This window comes from Corvus moneduloides, chromosome 1, assembly GCF_009650955.1.
Source record: "Corvus moneduloides isolate bCorMon1 chromosome 1, bCorMon1.pri, whole genome shotgun sequence".
Taxonomy (NCBI): Eukaryota; Metazoa; Chordata; class Aves; order Passeriformes; family Corvidae; genus Corvus; species Corvus moneduloides.
The window spans coordinates 113,101,403-113,118,749 of record NC_045476.1 but is presented as its reverse complement, the minus strand read 5'-3'; the positions used below and the strand labels follow the sequence as shown (position 1 = coordinate 113,118,749).

The following is a 17,347-nucleotide window of genomic DNA, read 5'->3' as shown; positions in this document are numbered from 1 at the left end:
CTCCCCGCGCCTCCCGAGCCCGCGGCCCCGCCGTGACGCAGTTCCGCGTGACGCATTCCGTGTGACGTAGATCCGCGTGACGCTCTGGGCGGGCGGATTTGAAACTGCGCGGCGGCGGTAACGGTAACGGCCGGGCGGGGACAGCGAGAGCGCTCTGCGGGGAGCGGGAGGGCAGCAGCACCAGCGCCCCCACCCCTCAGCCGCCGGTGTCCGTGAGGCGGCGGTGAGTCCCGGGCTGGCCTCGCTGCTGAGTGCCCTGGTCGCCTTCGGTGGGGTTTAGACGCGCTGTCAGGGCGAGTGGGTGGAGCTGCGCCCAGCTCTGCCGCGCTCCTACCCTTTGATTTTCTTGCTGGCGTGTTGGCTCTGGCAAACTCTGCTCTTAAATCTCTGCTTGAACTCTGTTCTTGCAGCGTCCTGGCTTACATCAGCAATAGTGTGGGCAGCAGGACCAGGGCAGTGATTGTCCCCCTGTACTCGGCACTGGTGAGGCCACACCTCGAGCACTGTGTCCGGTTCAGGGCTCCTCAATTCAGGAAGGACGCTGAGGTGCTGGAGCATGTCCAGAGAAAGGCAACGGAGCTGGACCACAAGTCCTATAAGGAGTGGCTGAGGAAGCTGGGAGTGTTTAGCCTGGAGAAAAGGAGGCTCTGGAAAACCTTATCACTCTGGAACCACCTGAAAGGAGGGTGTAGCCAGCTGGGGGTCGGTCTCTTCTCCCAGGCAACCAGCGACAGGACACAGTCTCAAACTGCGCCAAGCTTAGGTGGGACAGTTGGAGGAATTCCTCTACAGAAAGGGCAACTATACACTGGAATGGACTGCTATCGTGAATGAGTGTGTTAGGGCTGCTTAAAGAACCACCACACCTGCCCAGCATGGTGGTGGAGTCAGTGTCCCTGGAGGTGTTTAAGGAAAGGCTGGATGTAGCACTTAGTGCCATGGTCTAACTTACAAGGTGGTGTTTGGTTGTAAGCTGGACTTGATGATCTCTCAGGTCTTTTCCAACCTAATTGATTCTGTGATTCTAGAGGCTGATCACTTGCTATGTTTGTGAAAATTCAGTCTCTCTGTGGTTGGTCCTAGCTAAAGTAATGTAATAATGCAGCTTCTTCCCTAGACACAGTGAGGTCATGAATACACTGCCCTATGATTTGAGCTAAATTTCTGTTGTCATTTGTGAGCAGTGGAACTGGAAGCAAAATGAAACACAGTTTGTATTAATAATGTGTTTTGGTAATGTTCGTAGTAGAGGAGGTTTATATTAGTTATAATTCAGTCATTTAAGCCCATCCCACAAATAAAATATAACCTTTGTAGAGGGCAGAAGCTGGCATTATTTTCCTGAATTAATTCTGTTTACTTGCAATTCCCCCCTAATGCCACTGTGGGGACAATGGTATTCATATTCCAGTTTGATTTATATTCTGCATGCATAATCTGAAGAGAGCCATATTATTATCTCAGATTAGGTTTTCCAGTTATTATGCTGTGATACTGGGAGATCATTTGCAAATGAATGGGTAGGCTCAGAATTAGCGGCTCGGGAGCTGATGTGTGGCTGAAGTGCTGTAAACAGTATTCGTGGTAGTCTGGCCTTCTTCCCAGTGGACTGAACTGAAAAATTTCTCAAGCTCTTTTGCTTTTGGAACCTGTAGGCCTGAAGTCACCAAATATAAAGAAAGGCAAAACAGCAGATTTGGAATAAGCACTGACACTTTCATCAATAAAACAGTTGATTTAAAAGACTGTGGCTGCTCCTTTATATTTCTGGAGTATAACATAATCAATCTTTTTTCTTTCTTCTTTTTTTTTTTTTTTTTTTTTTTTTTTATGTAATATACAGGTCTACTTGTTTATTCTGAGCCTTTGGAAAATCATTGTGGCTTTTAGAAAATAAAATATCCTTAGATCCTGGATTTTCCAATACTGAGGGATTGTGATTTACAGCTCAGTCACAATGAGGCGAAACTCAAGTATTGCTGGAAACAGCGGTCGGCAATCTATGATGGCACTGAGAGTGCAGGACAACAACAAGATGGGTCTTCAAACACCTCAGATGTAAGTCTTGCTGGTCAGGTTGCTAAAAATAAGTATATAAAACTAATTCTGAAGAGATTTATCATAGTGTGTTTGAGTGTGTGAATAGGAACTGAGGGAAAAAATGGAAACAGTGACAAGAAGGCTCCTTGCAGCCAAGGATGTTTGCACAAGTGCTCCAGTTTTGCAAAAATACTTCCTTTAACCTTTTTGTGTACCTGTGTCATATTTCAAACAGTAACACTTTCTTACATGTTTCTTAGGAGGTGGCTGAGTGCATCAGTTGACCTTTCTAGGATGTTGCTGTGATGAAGGTGCTTAGGAATATATGAGTGTGTGTATAGCTCTTGTATGAGCAAAACATGAATTGGTAGAAATAGTCACTTGAATCCTTCTCTCTATTCCTCAGGAAGGACAGAAGCACCTTTGGGAAGCTGAGCCTGAGCAAACCTACATCTGGAGCTTCAGAAAGAAAAGTCAGCTGTTTTGGGAAGGGGTATGGATAGCTTTTGTTCTCAGCACTGTAAATTAAAACAAAAAAGGTCCTATGTAATTTTGGTATTTTTCTTTCTTGACAGATTTTTATTATAGGGAATAATGGAGCTGAGGTAAGCTGACCTTCAGGTCTGCCTTCCTCCAGTCCTTGATCACTAAACAATAATGCTGTGGAGTAGGAATTGCTTTGGGAGCTGGTTTTTTTCTCTTGGGAACGATGTGCACTGCAGACCTCAAGAGTATCTCAACACATTTTCCTGTTTAAGGAAGACCAACATCTGTAATACACTCTGCCTTAGTTTCTTCTCTCTAAGATACAAACCTTCCCAAAATCTATGATCTTTCTTAGTTCATGACTTTCTGTGTTGTGGGTATCTCCTTTCATAGGACCCCAATGTTGCAGGGGTCTATTTCTTTTAAGTATTCCTTAAATATTTTAGTCTTTATTTACAGTCACCAACATGATTTTTTTCTTCATCTTTGGGGTATTTTTCTGCTCTCTAAAAGTTTGTTTCTTTCAATAAAATGAAGAAAGTATTCATCTAGGATGCAGTAAGCCCTTTATGGTACATGTGACTTGTGGCTTCCAGGTTGATTGGAAAAACAATCACCTTAAATTAAGAGACCTTCAACAAAACTTCATTTGTATAACAAAGGAAAACATAAAAATAGCAGTTGTTGTGACATAAACGTTGAGTTCTTCTTTATATGTATTGTCACAAGACCTGTATTTATTGTCTGCTCTTAGAGCGAGTGGGGCTGGAGGGTCGCGCAACAGCCAGTACAATGTGTTCGGGACAGAAAAGATAAAGGATCCCAGGCCCCTTCATGACAAGGCATTCATCCAACAATGTATCAAGAAGCTTTGTGAGGTAACATATTAACCTATTCACATATGTTACAAGGTGTAAAATGTACTAATCAAAATGCTTATTTCTCTTGGTTTCAACCCCTAAGTTTTTTTTAGTGATTGGTATTCCATGTTTTGTTCCCACAGTTCCTCGTTGAGAATGCTTATGCCCCTAATGTTTCCATGAAATCGCTACAATCTCCATCAGTTAAGGACTTTTTAAAAATCTTCATCTTTATGTATAGATTCCTATGCCCTTCTTATGAACTGCCTGACTCAAAATTTGAAGAGGAGATTCCCAAAGTTTTTAAAGAGCTTGGGTAAGATGATTATTGTTAGTCTCCTGGGCTAAATAGATATGCTATGGCTAGAAATTTAAAAGCTCAGAATTCTGCATTGATAGTTGGGGAGAATGGAGAGGTTTCTTCATTCAGATGAGACTCTAAAAGTACAATGTTGTGATTGTTTTGTTTCATTTTTGTTTAGCTCTAGGTTTACTCTCTGACTTTCAGAGTCTACTATACATTTTATATTTGAACTTGCAGAACTACTAGCTCTTGGAATCTTGCTTTTTAATGTAAAATTTAATCGATTACTTGTATAAAACTTAGAGACAAGACACAATTTTCTTTTACAGACCTTTCTTTTCATTCAGTTAGAATCTAAGAACTAAAATTTCCAGAATTTTGGATCAAGTTAGTTTAGTTTAAAATATGTTTTCCTGCAATTTTTCTCATTCTGCTTTCAAAGCAGAGTGTGGAAATAACAAAAATGACTGTTAAGGTGAAAAAAACAACTAAGTAGCCAAGTGGTTTATTGCTGAATTTGTTCAGTGTTTGAAATCATTAACACCCCAATGTTTTCCAAGAAAGAAAATCCTCTGCCTGTTGATAATTGTGTATTTTCAGTCTCATTTAAAAAAAAAAATAAAACAAAAACAACAAAGGAGTGTATTTTACTCCTGTAGATTTGAACTCATGATGGTGTGAAAGTGCTGGGCTCCGTAAATGTAGGTGTAAATCTGTTTTGCTCACTTCACTTTGTTCTCAGCACTTTAATAAAATTTTGTTTTAATCTGTAACATCTGAAACTGCTGACCTAGCTTGAAATGTTGAAAAGGATTACACTCTGCTGCACTAAGAGTGTAATTCTGGATAAAATGACTAATTCTGACAACTCACTTTAAGTTGTCTTTTGAGAGTTCAAGAAGCATCTGGATGACACTCCTAATCATATGGTTTAGTTGTAGGCAGTGCTATGAGGAGCAGGGAGTTGGACTTGTTGATCTTTAAGGGTCCCTTTCAAATCAAGATATTCTATGAATCACAAAATGAGAAACCCATGACAATTGAATAAAATAGTGCTGTAAGAACTCAACTTACTTCCTTTGATGTACAGTATAAAGTACAATTGAGTTTGCTCTTCCTTTTGTGCCTTCATCTACATTGTGCTTCTTTATTCTCAAAATGTACTGGTTTGTTTCCATCACTGTTTGCCACAGCTATTAAAAATGTATTTTCTTTGGCCTTATAGGTACCCCTTTCCTCTTTCAAAAAGCTCCATGTACACTGTGGGAGCACCACACACCTGGCCTCAGATTGTGGCAGCTCTGGTTTGGTTAATTGATTGTGTCAAGGTAACATTTGTCTTAAGATAAATATTTCCACTTTGCAGGCTGGAATGTTAGTTTCAATACAGATGCAGTAAATATTTTCTACAAATCTCCTTGTTTAACATATATGTAAAGAAAAAGGTAGGTGTTCTTAGCTGTCATCTGGGAGCTGACCCTTAGCCTTATGTTTTAGTAACTTTTAAATAAGCTTTTCTTGTTACATTATGATAATTCTTTTCTTTAAATGTATGCACTGGACAAATTAATGTATAAAAAAAGGTGGGGAAGTGCTGACATAAATACATTAAATGTGAGAAGTTAATGGGTATAATCACTGAATAGAACTGGTATCTTCAGTGCAGATGTTGTGACATCTGCCATTCTCCCCTAAATTTGAAGTCGAAGGATGGAATTTTCAATTTAAATTACTCAAATGTCCTGTAATTCTTATACAGAGTGGCAAGTTTTGTGTTTGGGTGGGGTGTTTTTATTTAATTTTGGTTTTGTTTGGTTTGGGCTTTTTTTTTTTTTTAGTAGTGGTAACTGTTGTTGCTGCCAGCTCAGGTCTGAGCAAAATTTGGAATCTGTGACAGAAGTTCTCCGCTGCTGAATTGAGCACCCATGAAAATCCTGTCCTTTTTTGCTGAAAAGACACAAGACAATTTGGCAGTGTTCACTGTCCAGTTCATGCCTCCTTACCTGTGTGTTTAGTCAACTAAGCACAGGCTCATAACAACCTGCTTGCTGAAATCCTAATCCATAATTTCTTATCATGAAACCAATATGAAAACTAATGGATGTCTTCACATTTGCTCTTTGTGTGTCCACCTCTGCTTTTCAGCTGTACACTGCCATGAGGGAAAATGCGCCACCGTTTGATGAAGGACAGAACTGGGGAGGAGAGACAGATGATGGAATTGTACATAATAAGGTACCATAAAAAGTAAATGAGAATCAGAATTGCTCGACTGAACTTTGCCATGTGCTGTAACGACACAATTTAAATACAGTTTAGATTGTTGTGTCATGTATTTATAGATTCTGTTCCCTTTTATATTCACAATGCTTTCTAGGAAGTAGAGTAGCATTTTATAAAAAGCCTGATGAACTATTTCCTGAGCAGGCATCATGGCCTGTCTATTGATGAAGACAGAGTATTAAACAGAAATGCCTTATTCTCCAGTTCTCCTTTGTGGAGAAAGGGAATCATTATGCTGCTTATTGTTTTAGTAGAGTTTCTGGTATATTTTGCTTTAGCACTCAAGACTTTGGAGGTTAATAGCAGTGCAGTGTAAAGACAGTGACTTAATTCTAAATATAGTTGCTTCTGCCAATATCTACTCAGTTTACTATGTAAAAATTGGTTGTAAAGTTTTATTTCTGAGACACAAAATAGGGTGGCAATGTAATTCAGGCACTTAAAAATCCAATAGCTTGCTTTCTTTTTAATTTATCATAGATTATTAGTACTACTCAGATTTAACTCAGTGTTAATTCACAACAGGTGTTTGGAAGGGGTTGCATTATAAGCTAAAACATTTAATTAGAAAATTGCAAAAATCAAGTTAAATCATAATTTTGGACTAAGGTTACAACCTGATGGCTGGCAAGTAAAAATGTTTTTAAACTAAATATGTTCTTCTACACTGACACTTATGCATATATGTTGATACAAAATTCACAATACTGGTGTAATTGCTTCTGAAACATCTGTAACTTAGTGTCTAGCAAATTCTTTTTAGGTAACCTTTCTTTAATTCTAGATTAGTTCTTTGACATCTGCAGATTGGAATTTTAATGGTCGTATTTCCTGAAGAGGTCTGTTAAACAGATCTACATTTTCCATAAACTAGCCTGAGAGAATCATATGCGTCAAGATAAAAAATTCTTTAATATTGTACCTACAATCCTTGTAAAATATCCCAGAAAAATATAGCATTTCCAGACCTTTCTTAATGTGAATTATAGGTGCCTCCTTCTGCTTGAATATAATCTTTTGACATTCTATGTTCAAAGGGAGGAAAAAAGTTGACTTTACAGAAGTACAATCAAAAGAGTGAAAGATATTTTTGGTGTCTTAAATTCCACTGATTGAATAGCTTTAGACTATCCAGATATTTTACAGGCTTTGGAATTGTTGAAATGAAAGATTTTTAAATTGTTTGCAGCTTTTCATGGACTACTCTGTGAAATGCTACGAGCTTTTCATGAAAGGGAGAGATACTTTTGAAGAATTGGATGCCGAAGTGCAGTCAAAATTAAGTAAGTTTTCAAGTTTTAATTAATATTCAATTGTGTTACTGGTTTCTTTTCTCCTAGCATCAGTTTGTTCAGTTTACAAGTGAAAGTGATCTGAGATAAGGGAACTCTAAATTCCTAAGTACCTTTCAGTTACTTCAACTTTTTACCAGTACAGATGGATGGGTCATGATCTGCTCTCAGCTGTAGCTGTGTCACCTGTTTTTTTAATGGCTTTGTGGCAGAAAACCAGTATACAATTCTTCAGATGCAAATTCCATCTATGCAGATGACTCTTGTTTCTGTCTGACAAAGTTAACAAGTAAAAAAAAAGAAAAATATTGTCAGAGGATGCACACCTAATAAGAAAGAAAGTTCAGCTTTTAAAGCTCTAAAAACAGTCTGCAAGAGCTCCAAACTGTGTTGTGAGGGTTCCTGTTTATGATTCAGTATGCACCTGTGTTTGTCTCCAGGGAGGTAGAAAACTGTTAGGTTTTTTTGACTCACTCATTTCACCACCTATAGAAATACAAACAGAATTTGAGAACAAGCAAGAAAAACATTTCTTGCTTTCTTTGCTCTCCTATGAAAAGCCAGAATAAGGACACTTTGTTTGCAAACTAGAGTCATCAGCTGGAGAGGGAACAAGCTACCACAATGCTACTGGATATTAGTGGGAAAAAATAATCACCCCATTGTTTGGCAAAGGCTAAGTGAAGTTAGGGAGAAGATTTCTCAAGAGGCAAGGAAGTATATGGATAAGAAAGAGGTTGTTAAATAAGTTTGATCTGTTCTAGCTTTGCAAGGTAGTCTGACTTGTATACTATCCTGTGGTGTGGGCTGTATGAGAGTTTGGAAACTCTTAACTCACAGGAGTGACTTTGAAGTCTTTTTGACATAAGGACTGAGAAATCCATTTCTCTTCTTGTTTGTTTTGGGGTTTTTGCCTGGTTGCATTTTAATGAAAGGTTTTTCTGATGGGTTTCTTGGTTGTTTTTAGTTATTTCTTTAGTGTAAAAGAATTGTCCAGATAATGGGTATTTACTGTGCTGAAGCTAATGTTCAGATACTCAGGTGGTGATATTAAGTGAGATTAATTTGTAACCCCACTCTCTTTTCCCCTCTCCCCCAGAGGATTTATTTAATATAGATGAATTCCAGATAGAAAGTTTAGCAGCTGAAAACAAAAGACTTCAAGAAGAGATTGCAAGACTAGAAAAAGAAAAGGAAAGCGAGCCGGTTAGTAAATTATGTCTCTGTTTTTATGGTGGAGTTGAATTTTATGTTATTGACCATTTCTGAATGAAGATACTTATGATACATAACACATGGAAAAGCATTTTCAGTGCTTTGAGATTTTAATTAGGACGGGTTTTTACAGACTGTACCATTATAAGACAAGGCATTTTCTGTGGAGTCTTCAGTCGATATTTGTTTAATGATGTGCAGATATTTCCAGGTAATAAGGTCTTGTATTGACTGAAATATTAATAAAATACTTGAACCACTTTTTTTTTTTAATATAAATTTCAAAATTATTTTTTCTAAATGTGTTGGCATGAGGCATGGGATTCAGTGGTAACAATATATTTTAGGGAAAATGGTTTGCTTGAAAAGCTGGATTCTGCTTTTAATGCATCATGAGTTTAAAAATGGGTTAGTGGCTGTGCAGGTGGCAAACTGAGACTCCTGCCAACTGAGCAAAATGTGTGCTGGGTTTATTCCCAGCTTTCCATGCCCTAGTTTTATCTGCCCTCTGTATATTATTATAATTAAGTTGTGAACTACCTGTAATAAGAATTTTCTAAATGCAGGATCTAATGCAAATGAGAGACTTAATGCTGAAATACAAGAATCTTTTTAACCTCTATGCTGTTATTTTAAAGGTGCTTGACTTGACTCAGCTGTCAGAGATAAAAAATTATTAAAGTTCTTTAGTTTTATATTTGTGCTATTGATATTGACCAATTACTGTCTTGTCTGGAAAGTGAAGTCATTAGCTTATATTAATCTAAGAGTGGTTGTTCTTTTCACTCACTTCCTAGGATCGTAGAGTAACGCTACGAAACGTGAAATCATCTCTTCAAGCTGATGTCCAGAAATACCAGGCTTATTTGGCTAATCTGGAATCTCATATAGCCATCCTTGATCAAAAAATGGAAAGTGTTAATGATGAAGTTGAGACAACGGGTAAGAAGGCCTTGATCACAGCCAGGACAGTGAAGCTAGAAATAGTCTTAAAATAATTCTAATTCTTAGCTTGAGGACAGAGCGAGATACTTGGAGTATGATGATGCTACAAATAAACTTTCCAGAATGAATTGCTAATCAAGATTTTTCTTGTCTAATAGCTGTTAGTACACTAGAGTAGTGAAATGATAATGATATGTAATAAATAATTATATTATTTACTCATAAAATACGGAGGTTAGGTTGAAGTATATAGGCTGGCATTTTATGTCCATTTCACAAATGTTTTGTGAACTTAGAAATGGAAGTAGAAGCAATGAAGCAGGAGAATGCCCGGCTCCAGCACATCTTTGATAACCAAAAGTACTCCGTTGCGGACATTCAGAGAATAAATCATGAGAGAAATGAGTTGCAGCAAACTATTAACAAGCTGACTAAGGAAGTGGAAGCAGAAGAACATCAGCTGTGGAATGAAGAGCTAAAATATGCTAGGAATAAAGAAGCGGTATGTGAAAACCCCACTACACTGAGGTGGCTGTCAGTTTTCATCATGAAAGCTTAAAATTGGAGTATTGCTAACTTCTTTCCTAAATAATCTAACAACACCATACATGTATCTAACCAGGCAAAACTGACAAGAATGGCCTCTGTTCATAATATCTCTGAAAAATGTTTTCTCCCCCCCCCCCCCCCCCCCCCCCCCCCCCCCCCCCGCCCCTTTTTCTGTTTTGTGCTTACTGGAAATGTATTCTTTTCTTTTCTGGATCGTAAGAGATGTAGCTAGAATATGCAGCACTGTCAGCTCTCACTGCTATAGCATTAAGGCCTTTGATAACATTAGCATGCCAATGCTTTGATAACACAAGAAATTTCAGGCTGATATTAATATTTCATAGCAAGGAAGTATGGCAAAACTAGTGAATTTGAATCAATTGCTTTGCATGCATTTAGGGCCAGATTAGTTATTTATGTCGAAGTGGTAACATCTTTCAAGGTGCAAGGTCAATCGCTTCAAACAGAACAATAAGATATAGTCCTGTAAGTGATGGGATTTAAAAGCTGCTGCTTTGCCAGATGGAGAACTAAAGAAAAATACCCTCAAATTTATTCGGTATTTGGCAAGGTTACCCTTTATCAAGCACTTGTATTAACTTAAATTCCTTATGTGCAAGTAAGAAACACGTAAAACTGGAAAAAAAACTAGGGTTCTTTAGTGTTTGTATATAAATAGCACTCATTAATTAGAAATTAGAGCATTTAATAAGCTTTGTTTAGAGGCATGCTCAAGTTAGTTTGTTATAAGGATATGTGGCTGTGTGGCATTTCCTGTCAAAACTAATGAGAGAAGGCACATTGACATGATGGTTGGTTTAGTATTGGTTTAATTGGATGATTGTTTTAGTATTATTGTCCAGCATGTTTTTACTTTCCTATCAGCTAATTCTCAAAAAGTTGAGGCAGGTAAAATTATGGCAGATGAATTTGGAAAACCACAGGTGAAAGCATCCAGTGTCAGCCATATACACTGAGAAACTTTGCTGAGCAAACTGCTGGAATGGCATTACATACAGCTCTTGAATACTGTGGTGTAACAAGGAATCACGTCTATACAGAGCAACTCAGGAACTTGTTTAAAGTACTATATGAATACTTCTTGCAAAGCTTTCCACTTGTATCTCTTCTATGATTAAAGCCCTCTTCTCCTCTGAGCAGATTGAAATGCAACTGGCAGAGTATCATAAACTGGCGCGAAAGCTGAAATTAATTCCAGTAAGTGCTGAGAATTCCAGAGGCCACGACTTTGAGATTCAGTTTAATCCTGAGGCAGGACCAAATTGCCTAGTCAAATACAGGACTCAGATCAAGGTAAGTAAAGTCAACACTAAAGGCTTTGGTTACCAGTCACAAAAAAAAATGTGTTTCTTTGGAAATGCTGGAAAGGTCTCTCAATCTCACAATGAAATGTCATTGAAAAGCTTGTGTGATGAGTCACCATAATGACATTTTAGTATATGAAAGAAATTTGGTATTGGAGAATACAGTAGCCTAAATAAAAATAGAAGGAAAAGATGTACTGGGGTGCATCTTGGTTCAAATAAGCAAATTGCATTAACCAAATCTTCTTGTATGCATATTTTACAGGCTCCCCTCATGGAGATCATCAACCAGACTGAGGAAGAAATTAGTAAAGCCACTCAACAGAAAATTACTTTGGAAGATACTTTAGAACAGGTGTGTTGGTTAATGAAGATTAGGGCTATGATACCAACCCTAAAACCTTATGTGCTGCTTTCATTCAACCTTTTGCGGGGGTGAAGAGTGGTGTGGTGGGCTGGTTTTTGTTTGGGTTGGTTTGTTGGATTGGTTGGGGTTTTTCTGAGGACAAGTAGAGGGGGAGAAGCTGTGAGAAAACTGCTTTAATTGTGATGAGACCTAGAAGTTTTTCCAAGAATTGGTGTCTTTGTTTGTTTAAATATTGTGTATTCCCTGAATTAAAGTTCATGTAGCTTACATAATTGACCATAAACATTGGAAATACTTGTTTTTAATAAGTTGCCCATTCCAGTTGATTGTGTGGCTTACCATCACTGACAAATTGTTGTCAGGAAGATTTTTAGCAACATGGGTTCGGGACGGATTGAAAGTGGGAGAATTTTATTTCCCCATTCTTCTACCTTTACCTTGGATTTTATTGCTGAGCGTGATGTTGTGTGGTATGGAATGTCCTTTTGGCTGGCTGATCTGGCTGTGCGCCTTCCCAATTTCTTGCCTATCCCTGCGCTACTCAGTGAGGGGCCCTGGGAGGGATAGAAAGCCTTGGAATGCTGTGCAAGCACTATTCAGCAATAGCCAAAACACTGGTGTTACCAACACTGTTTTAGCCAAACAAAGAACAGTACAGACTGCTATGAAGACAGTTAATGCCATCCCAGCCTAGCCTTGAGGCGGCTGGTTGTGGGGTCTGTAGCTCAGACCCAGGAAGCTGTAACCGGTCCAGAGAGACGGCCCCGCGAGGAACTGTCGTCCCGAGGCCTGTGCAGCTTTCCCTCAGCCACTGGAGTGCCTTTGCAGAGAAGCTAACAGCTCTTTAGTGATTTTCAGCTGGTAATTTCAGCTCTTGCTCTGCCAGGCAGTCTCCAGGCCAGACCAGGAGGAGAGAGACGAGAGGCCCGTGTGGTATTCCCGCATAGGTGGCTTTATTGTCTTGCACCCGCGGAAGTCTCCCGACTGAGCTAGCCAGGCTTCTTTTATGGGGATACAGAGGTGGGTGTGAGAGGGTAAAAGCCAATGGATTACAAAGGATCTACATAGGGTCTCCCAGAGGATCATGGGTCTGTGTCCTCTCTTGCCGTAACTGAAGAGTGCTGCTTTTTCCAAGGGGATTCTGCTGGGAGGTTGTGCAACCTCATTATCAGCAGACCTCTCTCCAGGGCAGGGGCTGGGCATATCCCACATAGCCTGGTTTAATTTTTTTTTCTGAGCTACCAGATTTTGTTTCTGATGGCATGGATTTGTATGTTGGAATTCTTTTTGAACTGTATTTCCTTGTTTATGTTTTCATCCTAGGTGAACGTAATGGTAGAGGACAAGAAACGCAGTGTGAAAATGCTGACAGAAGAAGCTGAAAAGCTGGATGATCTTTATCATCAGAAGCTTAAGGTAGAATTTCTTACAGGTTGATGACAGCTTATCTTTAGTGATATCCTTATCCTTAATCTTTGTATTTATAGATAAGTTTTTGGTTTGCATTTTTGTTTGGGCCTCTGCCTTTGCCTTCTTCCCTTCCTCTTACAGGATTTTTTCATTCTTTTCAGGAAACCAATTTGACTGCTACCTTAATTGAATCAGTTTTCACTTTCTTGTAAGAGAATCTGGCATCATACTATAGCAGATCCTGTAAATCATAAATTACTGCATCTAGTAATAAAAGCAGCAGCAATCATCTGACCTCAAGATATCTCAGAGCATGTGCTTGAAGGAGATTTTAGGATTAACAGAATCTGCCTTGTCTAATCGATTTATATATAATAAATACATCTACAGTTTTTAGTAAGCATGTTAAATCAGCTTCTGTAAAAACTAAGGAAAATATTGATTGACCAAAAGCATGTTAAATATTTTAATGTTCTGAAACTGTTTCTTGCTTTAGATTCCTTTCCTAGCACAGGAGCAGTCCCTATCATTTTCCTCACTTGTAGTTTAGCAACAAAACGTAGCCCTCTCAGTTAAAAACTGAGTGGCTATTTTGGTACCTCCCAACTTTTCTGACAGCACAGCTTTGGTGGGGCTGTGGTGCCCTGCAGAAAAATGTTCTTTGAACTAAAATAGTGTTTACCATAAATGCTCTTGTAAATCCAAAGTCCTGTGCTATAGCCATGAAACAGGGTTATTTCACTGCTAATACCTGCTGGGTTGGCTAAAGGCAATTAATTTAGTTTAGTTTTTTCAAATCACATGAAATTTAGCTTTTGATCTGTGCTCTTGCATGTACCTTGCTCTAAAAATAAGCTCGTAAAATACACAGTTGCCACCAGATGTTTATAATAAGACATAGTCATGTAATTCCTCTTGTAATTTTTAAAATGCTGTTTGTAAGTCTTAAGTATTAAAATTACTTTTGAAGGATGATGTTTCAGTAATCTACCAGAATTGCATGTTGAACTGATGGCAGAATTTGTTTGGCTTTGTGGATTGTATAGCATCAATAGTGTCATTCTCCTTGAAGAGATAATTACTTAGAATTTTACTCTCTGACACAAAAAGGAAAAGCTGTGTTCTTACTCAAATGGGATTTTATTTTTTTAATCTAGAAACAGTTGTTCGTGATGTGCCATTTCTAAGCTATTTAGGTTATCTAAAGAATACTTTTTGAGTTTAACTTTGAAGGGAAAATACCTGCAACACAGGCCTTTAAATATGGTTGAAGGCATAAAGAGAAGGTTAGGCTTATTCAGGGAGGGAGATGATACAGAAAATACCTTAAACTTTAAGTTTGGGAGGGATGTCCTTGGGGATTTTTTATTCAGTTCTGAACTTGGAGTTACTTGTGTTAATTTTGAATTTAAGCATTAGGATGTAATCAGGTAATAGAAAGAAGAAAAAAAATCCAAACTATTCCTGAGCTATGCAACTTTTTCCCCCTCTTTCCTTGTGACTATAGGAGACAGAAGAGGAAGAGCAAAAATGTGCAAATGAACTGGAATCCTTAAAAAGGCATAAACAATTACTTGAGAGTGGTGTCAACGAAGGTCTCAGTGAAGCCACAAATGAATTGCATGATCTCCAACGACAGTAAGACTCGCAACTTCAATGTTTGCCCTGTTGATTTTGGTTTTTAAAGATATTCTCTTGAACCTAACATAGAGTTGTTTCAGCATGTATCTGTCTCAGCATATTAATTTCACAAGTTAGCAACTGAAAGATGTTTTTCCTCAACAGTATTTTGCCAGAATATTTGTCTGCTATATCAGAACTCCTGTTTTCCATGTAATTTTTTTTTTAATATATACATATGGTTGTAGCAAGAAAATTAGTTTGTTTCCAACTTACATGACAACTGCATTTTATACCTCAAAGTCTGGAAAGAGTATTCTGACTCTAAGATGCATTGTTTCTTATCAGTTAGCACAACACTGTCTTTTTTTTTTTAAGTTGAATATTAATATACTTTAACTTGGTTCAAATTAATACTTATAGAGAAAAAAGTATGGCAAACATGATGATAAATCAGACTTTAGGTGATTGTTTTAAATGCCAGGAATTCTCTAATTATGGATATGATCTTCTGAGTATCTTTACCTTTTAGATATCAAGTTGTTTTGCAAGCAACAACAGAAGAGAACAGAAAAGTTGGTGGTAACTTGAGTCGTCTTATAGAAACGATTGCTACTCATATAGCATCCATAGCGGTAAGCTAAAATTTCATATTCAGAGTTAAATCTCTCTAGAGACGTTTGCAGTTGGAAATTAGAACTTACTCTTTCTAAGGAAGTATCAGTTATTTAGCTGCTGCACTGAATCCATAGATTCTAGTTAAATTTGTTGACAAAACCTTTGGTATAAATAATTAGAACTGATCATTAAGTTTCAGCAGTAACATCCTGTCAGGTTAAACCTGCTTCTGGTAGATGTCTTTCAGGAAAGTGTTTAACTGAAATCAGTTAACCTGTGCAATGAATGGTTAAAATGCTTTAGCAGAATCAGTACAATACAGACCATGATAGAGCTAATAGAGCTTTCTATACCTCTTTTCTAGAAATACCTTGATGAACAGAATGTGAAAATTTACAGAGATTATGAAGAATTCATGTCTGAAGATCTATTGTCAGACTTGACCAGCATCCTAGACAGTTATAAAAAGAAGGCTGAAAGTCTCTAATTACTAGAAAGGTGAAGATGAAAATTTTGCATTTTGGAAGCTCTGGTATGATGCCTTCTAAAAGGATGGGTACTACCTGTGTTTAGCACTGAAACTGGTTTTAAGTGTAAGGAAGTATTTATGAACTTTCTTTGTTTCATTGATACAAATACATTAACGAATTAAGCAATATATTTGCATTTTCTTAAAAAAAGGCTTTGCTTACATTCATACTTTCAATATCTTATACATGCTTACAAACAAGTGTGACAGGACGACTGTGGAACAACTGCATTTTATTCCTTCTTTATAATCAAATCACTTTCCAGGAACATCAGTCAAACAGGCGTACAGTTAAACTGCTAAAATAAGGCAGAGTGAACATCAAGATGGAACAGCAAGTGATAACACAAATGCAGAGGTTACTGACAACTGAAATACTGCTATGGTTTTTGTAAACATGCAAGATTCCTAAATGATAACAGCTATGCTTTCATTTCTAGAGTATAGATTGTGCATTTCATAGCATATGTATGCATTTAGGGCACATGCATGACAGACAGTTCACATCCTCCCCAAGCCTTTGTTTCACTAGCAAGACTAAATGTAAATGTCTGTCTCCTGCTTCTTTAGTTACCTATGAAACTGCCCAGAGACCCCCCTCACATGAGTAAGCAATTCTTTTTAAAATTAAAACCTCTTTGAAAAAGATGATTAGTCCTTAGAAAGTAGTCTTGTAAATAGCCCAGAAAAAGAAAGATAGTAGTTTGAAAAAAAGTTTTGTCTTTAGGTGCTTGTAATCCCAGATGAAGCTTCACATATTCTTGAATATGTGTACCAGAGAAAGCTCTAAGTAGGACATCAGATGAATACTGGCTGTGTATATAATCAGTTGTAGGTTTGGTTCATGTTAGATACATCAAAATGGTCTAAAATGTCTGTATTCTTCTTGATAGGCCAGTTGGACAGACGCTGTTTTATTTTTCTTCCTCAGGAAAGTAACAGTAAAATTAGTGTACGGGGAGCTCTGATCTAAATACTTTGAAGAAAGGTTTTCAATGCTATGTGAAAGTAGTATCTTGTTATCTACTCTGTCTATAATTTTGTGTTTAAAAAAATAAATAAAACCCAGCATTTGTGTCTTGGATAGTTTATGATGGTGTATCCTAATAAAATCATTGAAGTATTGGAGTGTTGTTTTTAGAGTTCAGACATTTAAATATATAAAGAGAAAAACAATTTTGCAGTTGCTTAGAAGATTTTAACAGCTGATAGATAATGGAAGTTGCTCCTTAATTCTACAATATTTGAATGAAACACAGATCCCTAGGATATACGATAAAACCCAAGTTAGACCACCTAAACACAGACTGCAATTAAAAACTGAATTGTCTAATTCTAGGCTATTTTTGCAGAATGAGTTAAAACTCAGTTGTCCTTAATATAGTGTGTGAATCTTATGGTTCTGTTTATGAGTATTTTGTTCCAGATATTATGATAATGATGACATTATTTAAGCTTCTAGTTTTCTGTTCTTTTTTCATACTCCAGAATTTTGATTTGACAG

General features: G+C 37.5%; 1 protein-coding gene across 2 annotated transcripts; it reads left to right on the top strand.

Moving 5' to 3' along the window:
• The first annotated feature begins 73 nt into the window (after positions 1 to 73).
• NDC80 (NDC80 kinetochore complex component) lies at positions 74 to 16,971 on the top strand. 2 transcript variants are annotated; one of them, XM_032123005.1, is made up of 17 exons: positions 74 to 223; positions 1,844 to 2,058; positions 2,447 to 2,533; positions 3,281 to 3,404; positions 3,530 to 3,702; positions 4,916 to 5,018; positions 5,836 to 5,925; positions 7,163 to 7,256; positions 8,365 to 8,471; positions 9,278 to 9,422; positions 9,722 to 9,927; positions 11,136 to 11,288; positions 11,565 to 11,654; positions 12,990 to 13,082; positions 14,584 to 14,714; positions 15,229 to 15,331; positions 15,679 to 16,971. In XM_032123005.1, exons 2-17 carry the CDS (start codon positions 1,958 to 1,960, stop codon positions 15,799 to 15,801), a joined length of 1,923 nt encoding a protein of 640 aa, XP_031978896.1. In that variant the 5' UTR covers positions 74 to 223; positions 1,844 to 1,957; the 3' UTR covers positions 15,802 to 16,971. The 2 variants fall into 2 exon arrangements, with proteins under 2 accessions (XP_031978896.1, XP_031978904.1); XM_032123013.1 differs by lacking the exon at positions 74 to 223 and adding an exon at positions 446 to 763.
• The last annotated feature ends 376 nt before the right edge of the window (positions 16,972 to 17,347 follow it).

Bases quoted from the DNA above. Each gene is read 5' to 3' on its own strand.
- NDC80 (XM_032123005.1), top strand. From the start codon at position 1,958: ATGAGGCGAAACTCAAGTATTGCTGGAAACAGCGGTCGGCAATCTATG. The intron at 7,257-8,364 runs GTAAGTTTTCAA...CCTCTCCCCCAG, and splicing joins CGAAGTGCAGTCAAAATTAA to AGGATTTATTTAATATAGAT. The intron at 15,332-15,678 runs GTAAGCTAAAAT...CCTCTTTTCTAG, and splicing joins CTCATATAGCATCCATAGCG to AAATACCTTGATGAACAGAA.